Raw genomic sequence first — 20,235 nt, forward strand, 5'->3', positions numbered from 1 at the left:
TGTTGGGAAATACAGCTTTAAAGTGACCACACTTTCCCTATGCATTACAAACCTGAAGAATGGATGGGATATAAGTTACAGAGAAAGTAATTAGCTCACTTACTTAGTAACAATTAGCAAGTTTTTGACGGAACTCACTGAACCTATTTTCCAGCCTAGCAGATCCCAACCATCTATCTTCCCATCTATTCAGTTCAGTATCTTGGCACAGTTTATCCTTCCAGGCACCTTACTGTGGACTCTCAACATCTTGGAAAGACCAGTTCAAGGAATGACATATCAAATACAGTTTTCAACAGCTTTGGGCAAGGAATCAAGGCTGAATCTGATTCCTTATCAGTGCAGCCTATATTTTTAAGTTGCACTAGGCCTTGTCTACCTTGGCTTGTCTCCCCTCCGAGATTATCTACTGCAGGGCAGAAGCAGCAGTAGCACAGACAAGACCTTCTTCAGTTTGTAATGAAAAGATTTCCCTAGATTCTTACGCATTACACAGCACATGCTTAAAATGGGACAGTCACATTGACCTTGTCTACACTAGAGTCCCACTCTTATATCTATCATAAAAGAGCTGATAAAACCATTGCAGTTAAAAAGAAAAAAAAAAACACAAAATAAGCATATACAAGATCCAAGATAAAGTGTAAATACAGACTCCAAACATAGGCATAGTTTAAGGCAGACAAGGATGATACTTACGTAGGAAAATGGCTCTCTGGATTCTCTCTCCTTCCCTTGCCCCATTTTGTCTGGTTTTAACACAGTGTTACTCAAACTGTCAGGCTCTACATGCTTCCTGAGGGAGAGGGATTTGTTTGCTTTTCATGTTAATGATTGCAGTTAGCACTCTAAGGCTGAAATGTCGCTCAGACAGAGCTTTCAAGCAAGGGTACCCAGTTTTTAATAAATTCTGCACGAAAACAATACAGCAAAAAAACAGAATAAGCCATGAGACACTTTGTTTGGAAGGGGCTTGATCTACCTTTCTGTAAGTTTTTCTCTTCAGATTCTCTAAAAAAACAGTTCACCCCCACAAACCCCTCATTCAGGACAGAAAAGTCTGATCTCATTCTGTACCTCAAAGAAGGGAAAGAGAGAGAGGAGGGGAGAAAAGCTAAAAGGGAAAAGCATATATAAGAAATAAAGGAAAAATCCTTTTTCTGATCTAGCTCTTCAAGGTTCAAAGTGGGTAAGTGAGACAGGAACTGTTTTTAGGAGGTCAAGATCAACGTCCAGGAGAGAAGATGCAACGAGTGAGCAGGTGGTACACCTATTTATCTCATGGTGCCTGGAGGTAGAGTATCAAAGTGCAGGTTGGTGGATGGAGAGATGAATCACACATATATGTCAAGAGGTCAAACACATTTCTCAAGGTAAGTAGGCGCAGGCTTAAATGCCTGTGACAGGTGAGGACATGTACGTGCCTCAGGATGAGAACAGCCATGATTTACATGGAGATATGTCTCTATTATAGGAAATCTTGTGGAAAGAGATTGGAGAGAGGTATAGATGCATTTCACTATGGGAGATCTCTATTGCAAGGCAAAAGGGGAGCATATTTTGTTAGAGGAAAGTGATGTGCCTGCATCACAATGAGGGTGACAAGTTAAAGGTTTGCTAGGAAGATATTCGGGGCATTGCATGAAAGTCTTACAGCAATGACAGGGTGCAGTATACATGATGTATTCAGATGCATATCACATACAAGTGGCCATCTGGATGTCCTTCAGGAGCTATGTGTTTGTCAGTGTGTAGGGAGAGATGTCTTTTTGGGTAACAGATGGTAGTGTGGAGAGTGAGTCATTAGGAGGCCTCAGGCCACTGTCTCTTACCTAGTCTGACATAAAGCACATACTGCATCGAGTCCCGGGGCTCTGTGTACAGGATACTGCCTCGCATGCTGAGCCAGATGATTGCCACCTCTGCGATCATACAGCTGAGCAGGATGCCCAGGTAGCCTCTGCCGTGGTCTACCAGGTTAAGTGAGCAGGTCTCGTTAGGGTTGTACACCAGCCCAAAGAGCACCACAGAGAGGATCACAAACCTGCCAATCACAAACCAGCTTGTTATCAACAGCATGTCAAACAAAGCTGCATGTAATATCCCATGCTTATTCTCCCAACAATGCTACTGAAGATCCTCAGTATCCCATTCATTTCCTGGTAGCTAATTCAGCTCCTTATAGTGTATATTAATTTGTTCTGGAACTCTCTTCCGCACAAATCATGTAAAGACCTTGCTGCCCTACTTAGAACAATCTGACAATGTTTGTCAAGCCATGCTATTCCATGGGGTCTGCTACTTCAGTCATTTTCCCTGAGCCTCTGTACAGAAACACAGACCCAAATTACAGTGGACAAACCTGGATAGCACAGGAGGAGTCAGGAAATTCTAGTGAGATTTCCTCTCTGACACTGGAACTAGAACTTTAAATAGCATAGATCCAAAGAATCAAAAGCTGGGAATACACTGGTATCTGTCAGAAATGCCCATATAAGCCCTCCAGCTGCATGTATAAGCCTTTTTTTTTTTTTTTTTTTTTTTTTCTGCAAGAAACAGGAGGAGTAAGAAGAATTCATGAGACAGTTCAAAGTATCATGCTTTTTAGCACCTGCTCTTCTTGCTTACCAGGTGGTATGAAGTAGGAAAAGGAAGATGGCTGGCAAAACAAGGTCATCACTGCCTACGGACCAGCGACGGCGGAACACTACAATCCCTGGCATGGCTAGCAGGTCTGAAGAGGTTCAGCAGGCACAACACTCACCTCCTGGAAAAGAAATAACAGAATCAAAGATGCTGCTGACCTCTCCCCCAACAACAAAAAAGCCATTCACAGCCACAACTACATGCCAGCAGGAGCACACCTGAGAGTTATCATATTTTATGCCATAGATGGCAGAGCTTTCATCTAGCACCAGGGGGCATAGTATGCTCAAAAATGATAGAGCAAAAGAATTTAAGGAATTAAATGCTTAAAGAGTGAGTACTAGGTGAAAAAGGTGTGTAACTCACACTGCACAAAGTTAACACTCACCCAGCTCCACTTCACAAGCTGACTTGGAATCCTGTTAGGGCTCTGTGTTGGCAATCAGTCAGTGTTGAGTGCTTTTGACAGGTTATACCAGCCTGAACTCTGTACAAACTCCTATCACCATGTTCTCCTACAGGGGCACCTCCCGCCAGCCTCTTCTCTTACTGCCTAACACTGCCTTCCCTCACTTGGCCAAAATATACATTAGCATGTTAAAACTTGCCATAACACTTCTGTGCTGACCTGCACCCTTCTGTGCTACRACAGAGCAGGGGACACCACACACTAGCCCATTCCCCTTGTCCTCAGCCACCATTTAGAGTCTGCTATGAGCTGGAACACCTGAGTTTTCTCAGCCTTTTCAGTTCCTAATTACTACCTCCCCATCCTTCATGTTCACAAGCTGTTGCCAGGGTACTCTAGTCATGACTTGCACCAATCACACCATTCCCAGGTTGCATCTCTGAAGTAATAACTACTCTTCATCATGATCTGGTAATTTGTTGTTAAGTTCACAGAGGCAAAAATGAAAACATCCATATTTGTTACTTCTGATGTAATCAGGATTTCCATCAACATTTCAGAGGGGACGTCACCTGCTGTACCTCATGCACCATATAAAAAACAACTGTAACTTGTATATTATGTACTAAATTCTAATGTTCTGGCTAACAAAATTGGAAGAGTGATATGATCACATTTAAACTAATTTGTTTCTTCAAAGTCACACAAGTGGTGGTTTTATGACAGACCATATAAACTGTATCACAGCACAAAACAGCTGCAGTAACACAAGCTGCCCCATCACACCAAAACCTGTTCACCAGTCAAATTTGGTTATCCCAACGAGCTACCTACTAGGCAAAGTATCACAGAACATGCAAGTTTCTCTTCTCCTATACTGACGCCCAGCTGAGCCCTAGCACAGGAGGACTAGATCTCCCTACACATTTCAGTCACAAAGTACTGAATAACTGTAAAAGTCTTTCACACTTTTCAGACTCCACAGTTAATATCCTGACACACTTCAAGTTTGTTACTTAGTTCAGTAGAGCAAACATTATATTCTGCAAACAAAACAAAATGTGAAACTGCAACAGCATTTGGATTCACTTTTCCTTAGCACATAATAATCAGAGCATTCAGTACATGGCAGCTTTACCTTCAAATTGCTTTCTCTTCTTGCCATATGGCGATTACCGCTAGCCTTGCTATGAATAACTTGTCTGCCTATCACGTACCACCTGTATGGTAGCACTTGTATCTTGAATACTTGAGGACTGCTAATCCTCAGTATACGTGGACATGCTTTTCAGTACACTCATTTACTCTGTTTCTGGCCACTGCAGTGCCTCTCAGTCTACCCTAAATCTCAGTGCACAGTTCCCACCATCCCTTGGCTTATGTCTGAATCCCACCAGTGCACTTTTCACAACTTTTCCACCTCTAGAAATGCAAGCAGTTGTACTCTGTATGTTTTTACCACCCTCTGCCAGATCAAGAAGTAGTGTATCTGCAAGAAGTGAACATCTAAAGTAAATTCCTTACGCAGAGCAACAGATGGAGACAGAGCAGAATAGCCTGTCATTCACTGCCAAACATCAGAAATACAGTGGGACTGCTACTCTTAGCCATCTTCCTACCAGGCTCCCAGTACACTGCCGAAAGAATTCTAAATAATTTTCCAGAATTATCAACACTAGATGCAAACCAGGATGCCTGGGGCCTTGCCCCCAGACTGGAAACAAGAAAGATGGATGACTATAAACCACCGTCCCTATCACCGCACCCTCCCTCCCCAAAAAAGAGAAGTTAATGCTCTTAGTGTGAGGAGTCTTTGGCTTAATCCTAGGGTACAAGATCTCAACAGCTATGTTTTAAGAAGCATGAAGACAGGATCTAATAAATGAACAGGGAGAAAAAGTGCAAGGTCAGAGTACAAACAGCCCTGAGACCACTGACCCTAGTTTTGCAACAGCAAGGAACTTCTTATGCTGCCTCTAAAATCACTGCACACAAGAATGAAAAATTCCCAGATCCTTGAAACCTGAACCCTGGTGCAAGAAGCCTCAAGCTCCCAACACCCAAATTAGGGGGAAGGACATCCAGGCACAAGCTCTGAAAGCAAGAAGTCCAGACCTCTGACCTTCAGATCTGAGAGACCTACATGAAGCAAAACTCTTACATGATGTCTGGTCCAGCTGATGCATATTCTTCTCTCCCATAAGTGTGTTTCAGGAAAAGTACATATCCACAGAGATAAGACATCACACGTGAAAGAGGGAAAAGCAAACTCTTCTTGCAGCCACTGAAAATCCCAGTCATAAAAGGAAAGGGTGGCTTGGTGACTGTCTACTGACAAAGCCAGGCATTATCTTCAAAGCAATTCCTTCCCCCCCCCCCGCCCTGCCCCGAGACAGCAACCTCATTTAATCAACGGGGGCTGCTCAGAGTGAGCCAGGGGTCGTGACTTTCCCCCTTCCACACCCCTCATGCACTTTGGAAGGAAGTGACATCATCCCTATTCTGAGGAGATTGTATGTGAATTGTGGGAAGGAAGACTAGGAACAAGGGCGAGTGATGCTGTCAGAACCATGGGAGAGCTGCACAGAGATGGGAGCAGAGGAAGCTATCTGCCAGCAAGCACAGCAGCACAGAAACCTTCTCCCTCCTGCCACTGAGAAACAGGAGGGACCAAGTGCTGCAGCAGCAACTCAGGAATGTCCTGGAGCCTCGGCTGCCTGTGGGAACCTCCCTCTCCACACAGCTGATGGCATCAGACACAGCTCTGCTGGAGCTGAGATTGGAAAGGCACTGGGCCACTGGTCTATCCTCTGGCACTCACTGAATGGCCAGGGGGAGGGGATTTGGACAGGACACAAAAGGGGCACACAAAAGGGGCCATCCCGGTCACAGAAAGGAGAGACTGTTCCAAAGGAGCAGCCTCTCCCAGGCCTTTTCAACCATTAATTCCTTATGACATACTCTCCCGGGTATGACAGGATGTGGGGGAAGGGATAAATTAGCTGTCTGTAGGGGAAAGCTTAGAGAAAAGAGGAAAAGAGAAGAAAGATGCTACAGTGAGACAAGAATGCAGCTAAATCTAGGAGACTTAGTTTAACCCAACATCCTGCCATTCCTGTCATTAGCCTCAGAAGAAGGTATACAAGCAAATACAAGCTGAGCAGAGCTACAGCCTAAGGAAAAGGGCGATACGTAGATGTTATTGGAAGGGACACCACTCACACAATGCCAACACCCCAGGAGAGAATCGCCTACTCCCCACTGCCCAAATTCACATGCAGGATGTGCTGTAATGTTCACAGTATCATTCAGACACCTGAGGCACAACATTGGCACCCACACAGCCCAGTACACCACTTTCTGCAAGCCCTCGGCAGAGGAGCTGTAGCCAGGCTCAGAAGCCTTGAAAGGAGAATAGAGGCACCTCAAAGGTAAGTCCTGAGAAGCAAAAGTATTGCCCAGACAGGCACAGGACAATGCCTGAATAACTAAATTAACCAGAAGCATCCTCTAGAACAGTCTTCTCTCTCCTACCACACATCATGGCAACTGCAAGTACTTCGCTATAGCATTATACATCTTCCCATATCTCCTTGTATCAGACAGAACCATGTTTTGTACCTTGTCCATATGTTTGTTTCTTCTCCCTCTGAAATTATTTATCAGGATAATTGAAGCTCTCTCTATTTCTTACAGATGCCAAACGAAGTGTTGTTATACTGAAGTGTACTAAAAAAAATGCAACAACATTTTAAAATAACGACATTTGTCAAATTTAAGCAACCAAAAGTTACATTCTGATCAGCATGTTTAACTGTACAGTTAGTGACCCTCATGTATCTGCTGATTCATAAAAATACCATCTCTTCCCCTGAAATAACATATCACTAATGTAAAGGGATCAGCCCCATCAAGGTATCCCCTACCTGATCGCCGCCAACATTCTCCCTTTTCCTCACATGCCTGCCCCACACAGGCTCTCTGTCTCAGGCTGGATTGTCACTACTGCAGCTTACAGCTTCCTATTAAATACACTTTTTCACAAGCATTTCCTGCACTTGACAGAAATCATCAATTGGAACTTGGATCAAACTTCTTCAATCCTCAGCCAGCTCTTTTTAAGGCCTTAAATGGAGCACGTCCTGCTCCAGAGCTTGAATTCTTACAATCTGGGAATTGTTCTTCCCTGGCAGGAAAAAGAAAGGATGTAACTTCACTCTTACAAAGTGTCCTGAAGTTTGCTAGAAAGTGTTTGCTTGCCTATGGCTGCACACGTACAAATCCATCTCCTCTCCAGAACCTTTTGCAAGATTCGGTGTGCAGTGAACTACTGTTGCCACACTGTTCTCCTGTACAATTTACCCATAACCACTAGCAAAAAACACTAGGAGCAAGTAGTGGGACAGAGGAAAGAGATATAAAGTCCAGATCATATCACAGAAAACTGCCCTTCCAGGATGGAAGGTATCCATCAGATGGATCAGCAGATCTCAGAGCATCTCTGTAACAGGGACAGACACCTACTCAACAAACGATGTGGAAGAGAGGGGCTCATAGTATAATAGGAAGACAATTCCCATATTACCAAAGAACCATTCAAAATAGGGCTGCCTTTTGCAAGTGGCAAGATACATCTACTGTGAGTGATGTCTGCAAGAACTGTAGGCAAAGTTCCTTTCCTAGGAGGGAAGCAACTGCAGTTGCTTCTGGCAGTTTAGCAACTGCCAAAAATTTCTGAGGATAGCTCTATCATGACTGATTATGACTAAGGGAACAAATCTATATTTTAAAGACTATTATATGTATTAATGTAACATCTAGGAGCTGTATTTACGACAAAGTCACAGATTTTCAACACAGGCATGAAGTACTGGTGGAATTAGTGGGGTCTTTAATTTTGGCATACAAATTTCACACCTACGTTTAAGATCTCCTTTACAATCTCCCATTTTCCACAGAGAAGAAAATTAAATAAGATGTAATACCAGAGTCATGAGACGAAGCCACCAGATTTGAGAAGGGAAAAGTTCAAAAAGCCTTTTGTGGCTTAGCATATTTCATACCCAGCTCCCTCAGGATAAGGCCACTGCACCACAACAATTTTTTTACAACATCATGATTACAGAACTAACGTGATTAGGTTAAATCTGGCACTACCTCGCTGCCCAGTGACACAAATACCCAAAATACATTTTGGAGTATAAACTGACCTTCAAAACCCAAAGGACAAACACTTACCTGTATGACAATCCAGCTTAAACTGTAAATGCCAGCAAAACAACACTCTTGAAAATGGAACAGTGAAGGTCACAGGAATATATCGATAGTAACAAGAACAGACTGGCCAGCTGGCCCAATACACTGGCCAATCTCCAACTCAGCATATTCCTCCCTACTATTTTTTTCACAAAACCTCTTTTTTCAGGCTACAGAAAAACATCGAGATGTCTTCTGAGTGCAAGTGCTCCTTGCTTAAATTCATCCCCTTCACCCTTTACTCCAAATACTTCTTGCTTTAGGTAGAAATAGGTTTCATGAGTCCTATATGATTTTCAGACGTATACAAAATCTCTATGCCTTACTCTTGAACTTCCCAGACTTACAATCTGTTCTCTGGAATTTCAAAAACCTCTTATCAGTGTTTTCTACAAGGTTCCTCCTCCCTCATCAGGAAAACTGAGCTCTCAAAATCTTATTTGGGATTTGGGAAGATTTGGGATTGCATTTGTTATCTTCTTCAAAAGTTATCTTCCTGTAGGACAATGCTGCACACAACACATCACATAGGGTCCAACATTTATGTATCACCTGCTCTGGAGCAATAATAGTATTGATAATCCCAGGCAATCAAGGCTGTTAACTGAGGTCTCAAAATTCAGAGGTATTTTTAAAAAGGACTACTTTCAAAACCTCTTAGTTTGGGGGCTTTGAATATAAAGGGTTAAATTTTCCAAGCATTTCCCAGCAACTACAAGGATTAAAACTTTTTTTTCTCCATCTAACAACAACATGAGAGAAAGTAAGCATTTAATAAAACACAACAAATACAGGGGAAGCTGGCAACTTTCATTTGCCTCCATTCAATGGAAGTCACACACAAGCACACAGTATGCAAGGTGATACCAGGTAAAGTTATCAACATTATTCTGTGACTTAGTATCTTGCTTGCTTTTGGAGAGCTGGGTAGCCATGCCACTGCAAATTATTACTTGTTTGAGACATACACACAGAGACACTGGAACAAGTGATGCCTCTGCTTGGTATCTACTTGCCAGCATGTTTTTCTGGAAGAAAAGAATTATCTTACAACTCTCATTGTTTTTAGTGCAAGAATATGGAAAAGTCCTAAGCAGACTTAAATGATACTGAAATACTCCTATTTACAGAACTTGTTCACAACTTTACAATCACCAGTTAAAAGGATGACGGATCCACTGAATGAAAGGGAAAGCCAGGACAAATTCTCTGTATTGGAATATGCCCCTTCCCTCAACTTTACTCATATACCAGTGTCAGTTTAGAATCTGTGCCCAGGGATCACCATTGTACAAAAGTGCATCAGTCACACCGTACATACTGCCTCCCTCTGGGAGGATATCCCCAGACACTCCCTGCTGTCTCTGTACTACCTCTATTTAATGTTACACGAACTCAACAATGCTATTATCAGTATATTTTTCATGAACAGAACAAACATTTCCAGTAAGCACATTTAATAGGTATATTTGCCAATGGTGTTGCCCATTTTCTTTGTTGTCTTTAGTAAGATGTGTGTGTAAATAGAAGAGAAAAAAAAAAGAAAAAAAGAAACACCCTAACAGGATTCAAAGTCTCCCCTTTTTTCAAATTTGCATAATCCACAGCCAGGATCCTGGGAAACAAGGAATAAGTTTGTAGGGGAAGCATCACCCTCTTCTTGAAAGCATCTTCAAGTATCAAGTAAGTCAGATCATAAAGATAACAATCACTTTGAGTGTCCAAAATAAAGGATGAAACATGTTCTGAGAAACACAGAAAAATCTTACAAGCAGATTCACTCGACAGTCCTAAGTTTACTGGAGACATTTCTTTCTTTGACCTCAACAGGAGCAGAATTTAACTCCAAGCTCCACACTTGCCAGACTATGAGAGAATTAAAAAAGCTTTATGAATAACTTGAAGAAACAAAAGGCCACTAAAATAAGCCACTCCATTAAAGAGATAGGAGTGGAGAAACAAGAACAACCGAAGTCTGATGACATTAATTTAGTCAAAAAAAAAAAAAAAAAAAAAAAAAAATCAAGTGTTGTATCAATGCCGACATAGCTGCAACCACCTACATTTTGTGCTGGCAAAGTCCACAATCTGAGCTTTCTGACAATTCCAAGCTTGAGTGAAAAATAGTATCCAAATTGCTGGTGGGGGGATGTATTAAAAAAATGAAATTGATTTTGTATTTTTAATAGAACCTATTGTTCTGCAGGGTAATAAAATCTGCTAATGTTTAATAGTCAGCAATGGGTGACAAGAAAAGCTTGGCTTAAATGGGATAGGGGAGAGATGCTGAGAGAAGGATCATTAGGATGAGCCAATGCAAGTCAGTAGATGCAGCAAGCACCTCAGTTTCAAAAATGCTGAGCAGCTGGGCACCTCAAATCTATCTGACATCAGCTGGCAATGCAAATATCTAGAACTTCAGCTAACGTCTGCTGACATGCGTGGTATTCTGATGACTATCCAAAGATAATTCATCATTCCTGAGTATAGCTATGGAGGACTCAAGTTTTTTGTTTTTGTTGTAATATCCCATGGCTGCATTCAAAATTTAGTAATGCGTGGTTGTAAACCATACAGCTATTAATCTGTCTATAGGAAGAACAATAAACACTGGGTTAAGTTAGTCAGCACTGACACTACTTACGCCAGTTTGACTGCCTTGTTTCTTTAGGCAAACTGTTTTTCATTACAATACTGGCAAATTCATATCTGTCAATGTCAGTTTTACTCCACCCTGGAATGCTTCTCAGATCAGTCACCTTACATACAGCCTAAAAAAAAAATCTAATAAATAAAAAAAATCAGGAGGAGCACATTTCAAGGTGAAAATAAATAATAAAACCTTATCAGTGACCTATCGGTTGTACAGCTAATCTTGAAACGCCCTGCTTTTAGGAAAGGACAGGACAAGCCCAGACACACTGAAAGTTAATTGCTTTTCTACTAAACTATGGCCAAGGTCCTTTGTTTAAGCAAGGGGACAAACAGTTTTCCTGCTATCTTGACTCACTGCTTAGGGAATTCCCTAGATGATGAGTCATTACAGGGAAAGCCATCAGTCATTCTACAGGAGACAAATGGACCACCACTGCCAATACAAAAAGAATGAAAGAAATCAGAGAACAGTGCCAAACTCAGGAAAACTGTGTGGTCAAGAATCCTTGGCAGTCCTTTGCTCTTTCCCTCCCCAGCAAGCAGTATCATACCCATTCAGCAGCAGAGAGACAGCACTAGGCTCCTGAGCTAGAAAAGCTAAAGAACAGTTTCCTTAAGATGCAACTGTCAGGATGGAAGAAGGAAATGCTGGTTCCCCTCACATTCAAGGAGGAAAGGAAGGTGTTTCTGGATGGGGAAGAGGCTGGGGAATTAAAACACTATCTCCTCTCCCTCCCCCACGTCATGAATGATACAAACCAGGGATGAGAGAGGAGGCATGCTCAGAATTTCAGAGCCTCTCACTCCACCCTCCCTCCCTAAATTGCAAGTCCCATGTTTGGCAGGGTTCACAAATCACTCTCCTTTTTTTTTCTGTTTCATAACCTCCCAAAAACTTATCTTATGATGTTTCATATTCTCACAGGTCACTACTAATGATTTGGCAGGTATATGCCTGATTGCAAGTCAAAAACGTTGGGAATCACTGCCAAATGGCATGCTCTTTGGTAGACATTAGAACATTCTAATGTACCTTTTCTTAATATGATTTGTAATTGTTAAATATGGATGCTAACTACGTGAAACTGCCAAGATTAACAGTGATGGAAAATGGCTTCAGAAAGTCTGAAGTCTTATTTGGATACAATTTATGCTTACTTTACTGGAGCTGCATATTTGCCTGGTTTATTTCAGTGATTTTGCTCAGTTGTGTCCCTGACCACTGGATATTGGGCCAAAAGCTCCATTTCTAATAAAACATTTGCCCTCATGTGGTTTCTCTGGTCTCTCTATTTTTACACTTTCACTGAAGTACAACATCTGTTGATCTCCCCAGATGGCTTGCGCCTCTACCTAGTTTCAGGTTGCTTCTTTTGTTTCATATTCTTTATTTTGGGAAAGAAGGACGTGCATGTATCTTGCATTCCTAGAAATTAGACTGAAAAGATAGGGTCATCAAGGACATATACTCCAAAGGTCATGCATATTCTATTATGTCCTTAAATCACCTAAAATGAGACCTGAATTTAAGAGGTCTCTCTAGTTTGTTGTAAATGACTCAAACAATTGAGCTCTCACTATTTTCCCTTGGGTGGTTCTTCCATGCCATTCACCGCTAAGAATTTCCTCTTACCACTCCCAGTACACTGCCCTTTGATGAAGTTTCTCATTAGATCTCTACTCCCACAAACAACTCCTTGAATATAATTAAGCCATCTTCTCCTAATCATCTTTTAAGAAGTCACTCTAAAACAAAGTTCTGAATGTCTGTCTTTAACCAGTTCCTCAAGTTTCTCCATCCTTTTCCTTCCAAAGTTCTAATAAAAATCCTAGTAAGTTCAAAAGTAAACAGACACCTACAACCACAGAAGTTCCGCCTGAACGTGAGGGGGAATTTCTTCACTCTGAGAGTGATGGAGCACTGGAACAGGTTGCCCAGAGAGGTTGTGGAGCCTCCTTCTCTGGAGATATTCAAGGCCTGCCTGGATGCAACCCTGTCTAACATGCTCTACGTGACCCTGCTGAGCAGGGAGGTTGGACTAGATGATCTCCAGAGGTCCCTTCCAGCCTAACTGATTCTATGATTCTATGATACTAACAGTGAACAGAAACACTATTCAATGGGCTCACCTCATTCTGCAGCACAGTAGAAGTTTTACTCCCATCAGGATCTGAAAGAGGAAGTATTCTCAAATGCTCTGTAACATAATTCCCCTGAAAAATATTGTTGCTGTATTTCACTGCAAATGCATGCAAATCTGCTTTTTTCTCTTCCTCCCCAAATACTCTCAGGTTCCCTGCTTTCAGGTTTCCTCCTTCTAATATCTTATTCTTGCTGAGAGCATCAGTCTGAACTCTATCAAGCAGAAACTCTTACGTCTTGCCCATAACTGTGCATTTATTAGAGCCTTCATTGAAACTTAATCCAATGCTGGGATATACTGCAAGAAGCAATTTCATTTATTCTTGGGAACATATTTAATAAAACAGAATCCAAATCAGTATTTATGGCATCCTACTTAGAAACCTAATTCTATATTGCCATCATTCCTCCTCTTCAGTATAACTTTTGGCTCCTCAGAAGTAGTCTCAAGTAGTCTACAAGGGAGGGCTTCTTTGGGCACTAATGCTGGCCATGTGCCAGTATCATGAGATATAGCTAGTATCACTGGAATATTTTTCCTAGGACATTAAAGCAGAAAAGATCAAACACAAAAGTAACAGGAGTTTTATGTGGTGAAGGACAGTATGTGTGTTACTGAATATATATGAGTGTTTGTATCCACTGGCAAAGGTAGACATTTGTACCAACACAACTGTCTGCACTGCCTTGACTGCCTTTACGTACATCTCACATAGCGCAAAGACCACATCACATTTGCTATGCTGTAGCAGAGAATCTTAATTTCAACTGGGAGATTTCCTTGCTTTCGATAATACCAGCCATATCACCCACACATACAAAACGTGAAAGACCTTACATTACATGACAAAAGATCACTGCCACCATCTGTCACAGAAACATAGAAATTAACCATTTATTTCTGTACACTGACCCTTTGCCATTTTCAATTCATCACTTCTACTTATGCACTCAACAGGAAGCTTGTTAGATTTTAAAGGAAATAGACTTTCCAGGTAAATGATAATAAAACAATTTTATATTAACTAATGGGCTTTTCTCATCCTAGGCCAGCCAAAATGAGATGGGAATCTTAAAAAGCCATTTTTTTATTATTATTATTACACTTAAATCCAAAGGGAACTTTTAAAAGTCTGGCTGTGAATTTTCAGACACAGACTTTTGTTGCTGGGACTTCAGAAGAAATCTGTGGTTCTGCCACTCCTGTCTTATGGATTCCACCTCTGCATGAGCAGTCCTTGAAACAAAACAAGGCACAAGATAAATATCCCCAGAAGAAAAATCTCTCCTCATTCCTGCCTGGAGGACACAGTCTTCTAAAAAAGCTGTCAGCTCTGACCCAGCTCACATAAAGCTTGCTAATTACAGTGAAAATCTGAAGAAAGCAAGAGAGAGAGGGAGGGAGGGAGAGCTAGACTCCAGTTCTCTGGCTCACACAAATGACAGCTTGAGCAAACTTTTCCTGCCTCAGCGGTTGCTGCTATAAATAACACCCTCCAGGGCTCAGTGCTGCAACAACCCAAAACCTTAGTCACCTCACAGAGACCCTCTAAGATCTGTACTGCTCTGTACACACATCAGCTTTAAGAACTGCCTCCTTCCGCAATTATGCACACACCAACACCTTTTCCCTAAATGCAGTGCATATCTCATATATATTCCCACATCCCAGTATAGTCCTGTACACACACACATACACACACGTATGTACACTCCTTTCTAAAAGCCTCTTCACCTCATCCTTCCAATTTTATGTATTTTTCCTCTGGCAACCCACTCCTCCATTATACTGTCATCCTCTCCCTTTACTCTAATTTTTCAGTCTCCACATTTTATATGGCTTCCCTTGATTGCATTGCTTTACAGCTCTTCATCTATTTTTTTTTTATGTTATTAAGAGGCTCTGAAACATCCTGATACAAGCAGGGTTCCTCCTTCCAGCTGCTCACAGCTGTTCTTTAGCCTGAAAGGCTAATTCTTCAGGAAACTAGAGAAGATCACTGAAGATGAGTGCAGTGTGCCTCCAAGGAGTGAGATCAGACACTGCTCAGTGCATGTAGCTCTAACTCTCCCTGGTTTTGGAAATTAAATCCAAAATTCAGACTCAAGGAAAACCAAATTTGGGCAGTTTCCCTGTGATTTATCAGTTAACCTTCCCTCCTAGTCACTTTCCCTGGCCAGTACTTTAGAAGATGCTATAACCACACCTTCATGATCCTGCTGCAAGAAGCACAAAAAAAGTAAATGACAGCACAAGTCCCACACCTCTCTACACTGCCAGCCACTGGGGTAAGAAGACCAGCTGCCTCCTCCTAGGATCTCTTGTCCATTCAGTGCTTCCCTAGTAACAGAACAAGAAGATAAAACTGCAAATCTGGACTAAATCTTGCCAAACTGTAGTAGCTAGATTAGATTTCAGATTTGAAGGTGTGTGATAAAAGGGGTCAGGACTCCTGTTTTCATTTCGCTTATGTAAGCAAGAGTCAACCAAGTCCATGGTTTCTCTGATCATGTGTCATAATTAGGCCTTATACACATCTTCCTATAACCCAAAGCTTAAAAGCACTTCTTTTCAGACAGAACCTCCATTAGCTATACTTCTAAACACTTTCCCCACTTTACCACACATAGTACATTCCGCGCACACATACAGCGCATAATCTACATGCATAGATCTACAGAAATCTCCAGGCCTTTGGTAGTTATGTCTTGCCTTGCACTTATAAAGCACATACATCCCAAACCTACCCCTGCTGGCAAATATCTCCTCCTACTACTCCATAAGGAGAGCCAGTAGATGAGTACAGAAAGCAGTTTCTACCTCAATAATTATTTGATTAGATAACCTCATTTTAGGAAACCTCCTATTTAAATTCTGAAATTCACTAGTTTTCCATCTGTGAGTCCTCTGATTACTCCCACTGTGCCTGATGCATATTTATTCAAATATTTTTTCCTGTTCTGTTACAGAGCTATTCTTCCCTCATCATAGACTTCCTCTGCCACTTTCTTTTTTTCCTGCAGGTTACCAAAGATTTTGTGCTAAAGTGATATTAACCTCTTCCTATCTATTCCTAGTTCTAATATGCTAGAAGAACATAATGATTTAATTTGACAATTGAATCTCTTCATCACTTAGAACTCTGGAGTGGGAACAGCTAATAATCATCAACTTCCTAAGTCTCTGACAAACTTATTGCTACAGGTAGCTCACTCTCACACTCCTCTTTTAGGTCAGGGTATTTCACACTTCCCTCTTGTAACATCTACAAGTTTTCACATCTATTTCTGAAATCAACATTTCCCCCCATTTTTCTCAGGTGTCTCCATGACACATTGTCCATCTGCATCCTTCTGCTCTGTCTTACAGTTCTTCTGGAAGTTTCAGTTGTCCTTATGTCTAAGAGTAACATCGTATCACAAACTATTTACTGCTAATTTGATTATTTCAGCTCCAGAAGGGGATTACACAAAAGTAGGCTGTGGAGACTATTGTGCACTCCTTTGTACAAAGGTACATATGACATGGCTCTCATTTAACTGTTCAAGATCTCACTAATCATTCAAAGTGCTACTAGCCCATCCCAGAGGTGGTCTTGATATTTTAGTGAAAGCAAGAATATTTTTCTCCCCATTGCCATTATCCCCCTCTTTTCCATATACTCCTTGCATTCTCTTGTTAGCAGCTGCTGGAGAAGGCAACCTATTACTGCAGGGATAGCATTCCTATTTTCTTGGCCATTCAGCTCTGTACCTAGAATCAACTCAGCAAAGATCAAAAAAAGTGAGACGAAAGGAGGTGAGGCAGAAGCAGATCTCACGCATGACTCAAGGAGAGTAGAGCTGCAGCCTTCATTACAGCAATAGGAATACTCTATGATAAAAACACTCATGGGTTTCAAGCAGTTATGCAGACATGAACTGCAGAGTATGAATTACAAGTGTCTCTGATCATCAGGCATAGAAACAGACTGACTGTGCAGAAAGAAAATAAGGAATTCTTCTTCCGCAAGCTAATAGAGCATAGGAAACATGGACTAGCCACACATAGCAGCAGTCCACTAACCCTGGTGTTGCAGACTGCAATGGCTATGGTAGGAAGTACAAAAAAGCAGCAGGAAACTATTCAGAACATGCATCAAAAACTAGATTGCTAAAATACAGAGAGAAGGAGCATGAAAACATGATGACAAAGGGAGCTGGTATCACGAAAGAAGAAACGGGAAAGGAGCTTGATATCTTCTCCCTGCCAAATAGAAATGAATAGAAATTAGGTACAAGCCTCATCTGAATGACAGCAGCTTGGGGCCCAGTGAACCGCAAAAGAGAAAGGCAGTCTAGCCATCTTATTTGTGAGCAAGTAACACATGAAAAGATTTGTCAGATACAGCTCACTGGTATAGCTCATCCGGCATCCGGCTACAGACCTTTTTGAAAAGAAGACATCTTACTTCCAGAGTGGAATTAGTTGTGCTATTCTCTCTCCCTCTTCGAAGGATGGTGGACTAGCATAATGCGCTCCTCCTAAAACTACCATTGAAGTATTTGTTTGTCAGAATACAAGAAAATGCTGAAAAAAAATCAGCAGGTTCATCCTTGGGCTTATTCTTAGCCTTGTTATCTGCTCCAAAGTACAAATATAAAGAGCTGTTGCATGCTCTGCAATCTAGGTTGCTGTACAATCTGGAAGAAAGCCAGCCAGTCCTAGTTTAAGTCCCCCTTGATCTATAATGAAATAAGTTCTACTGGAAACTTAGCACATCAGTAACCTAGCAGCTTTGGTAAAACAAAGGAAGGCAACATCACTTTCTATCAGTAAAAGATGATCAACAGAAGGTAACCCAAATCTCCTTTGGAGAACAACAGAAAAGCGTGTTCATGCTTATAAAATGAAAATGACCAATACTCAAACAGCTATTTAGAAAAGGATGCATTTTTAAATTGATTTCCAAATGAGAAATTAAGCCCCCTTTTCACTAGTCTGCCAGAATTTCAAATGTTAATACTAAATGAGTCTTGACACTTGAATTTATAATCCAAACAGGATTATAAGGAGAAAAAAAAAGGAAAAAAAAAAAGCAGCTGTTTATTCAGATACACTCTAGGACAAGTGATTGGTTCTGAGCCAATAAGCAGAAAGACAGTTTTAGGCTATTAGACGAGAAAGTATTTTCTCCTCTCATGCTGCAGGCAATATATTATTATCTCTGTAATTAAATTTAGTGCCTTTTTGGCAATGCTTTCTGCAGGACTTATCTAGGTTTGGACTTTTCCCATTTTCCTTTGATTATATTACAATTAACCATAAAGTATCCATTCATTTGAAGTTTTTTAACTGGGGTTCAGAAGTAAAAGCCTAAGACCAGTCTTTGGTAGCAATGCTATAATGATCTTGGAACAAATCATGAGTATCAGTCTGATCACAAGATCTGGGGTTTATTAACTAATTCTTCTATTATTGTTGCAAGTGAACTTTCAAACTTTGCAAAAAAAAATCTTCAGTTCACCTTTTTTTCCCAGATACAGCACCTAATTCAGATCCTCATCCTTGATTAGAGCTCCAAAGTCTCCGAACAACATTATATTGCAGATACCACATCTGATTAATGCATAATAAAGCACTTAAGTACCAGGCACAAGCCTAGTCCAATTCTTCTGTAGCATAATCCTGTTACTTTTTCCTCAATTTCTTCACTTTCTCATATGAACTCCGGACATAGCCATGATCCCTTGAAGTTGAGACTGACTGCAGTTCTTTTCCTAGTAATGTGGGAAAATATTTCCACTCTTGATGAAGATGGATCATAGGAATTACGTCTGTACCCTGCATCCTTGCAGAGATGTTTTGCTTGACTTTGAACTCTGCATGGAATTCACAGAGCCATCAGTCTAGCCCACATCATTACCAAATATAATCTAGATATCTTCAGATGAGGATCAGAGATCTTCTGTGTATACAACAGTAAGCAAGGTCAAAAGCTACAGAAAAAGCATACTGCCTTGTCAGATAGTTTGAATTATTTTTCAAAATATCACGGTAGTCACAATCTCATTGAAAAGGGGGTCTCCTCAGTATTCAGTAACAGATCAAATTATACATTTACATTTAGATGCCAGGTAGTTCTTATTCAAGGTATTCTGGCTTATAATCCCTCCCACAGCCCACAGACAACATGCTTTCTTCAATGAAAACCTATGCCTTGAACATAGTCCATTCTTGGTGACCTCAGTAATACTACAAGCTTGGTTAAGCATTCCCCTGATTCTAACCTTTCCCCCATGAGCTGCAGGTAGCTATCATTCAATTAAATTTTTTGCATTCCTTCCTTGAAATTTGCCATGGCTTAGGGTACGTATCAAAAGGTGCATTACAAAAATAAAATTTATGAAAATACTGCAATATTTTTACTGTGTGGGGAATATATTGTCAGAATCGGTGATTAGTTTATGGTTAGAATATCAGCATTAAGAACTCCTATTTTATACATACTAGCCTCACCACTATTTTTTATATAAAGATCTATTTTATTTTGTAAATCTTAGGATACATAGCATCCATTATATCATGTGGCAAAAAGTTGCACAGATAAATTATGTTTTCATTTTCACCGCAAAGAGGAAAATAGTAGCAGAACATAGATCCAGAAATTACATTCCAGCATTCAGCTTTGAGCAATAACTTGTCCAGAATGTGACAAATTTGGGCATTCTTTAAAGTGGAAAAAATGAATGTCCACAGGCTTCTTCCTTCCTCTGCTTCATTCCTCTCAATCATAGCTTGGATCATAGTGTGCGGCAGAAGAGCAGGCACTAGCGTATAGTATTCTATTTCAATCAAAAGAATTATACCAACTGGCCAAAATAATCCTTGTGAAGCAAGGAAACAAGAATGCTGGCAGAATGACACTATCAATAATTTACCTTCTGTTCAGGAATCTCTCCCAGCATCACTGTAACTTTAAAGGTGTTCCAGCTGCCAGACTGAAGTTAATCTGGGAAAGGTGAAAGAAAAGGTAAATAAAGGACCCATCAAGAATAACCTCACCTCCTTTGCATAAGCAGATTTTAAATTGCAAGACCAGCCGCTATATATGCCCTTTCCCTTCCCTCTCTCCCCCCCCTCCCC

General features: G+C 40.9%; 1 protein-coding gene across 1 annotated transcript in view; it reads right to left on the bottom strand.

Moving 5' to 3' along the window:
• Nucleotides 1-20,235, bottom strand: part of DAGLA (diacylglycerol lipase alpha) — a 74,447-nt gene that overhangs the window by 41,777 nt on the left and 12,435 nt on the right. The window contains exons 2-4 of the mRNA XM_085317789.1: nt 20,031-20,101; nt 2,629-2,767; nt 1,833-2,044 (exon numbers count right to left, since the gene is read on the bottom strand). Coding sequence (XP_085173915.1) covers nt 1,833-2,044; nt 2,629-2,723 — 307 coding nt within the window. The 5' untranslated portion in view covers nt 2,724-2,767; nt 20,031-20,101. The remainder of the gene's footprint in view (nt 1-1,832; nt 2,045-2,628; nt 2,768-20,030; nt 20,102-20,235) is intronic.

Source organism: Rhea americana, unplaced genomic scaffold, assembly GCF_003343005.1.
Source record: "Rhea americana isolate MKP2758 unplaced genomic scaffold, rheAme1 scaffold_506, whole genome shotgun sequence".
NCBI classification, from domain to species: domain Eukaryota; kingdom Metazoa; phylum Chordata; class Aves; order Rheiformes; family Rheidae; genus Rhea; species Rhea americana.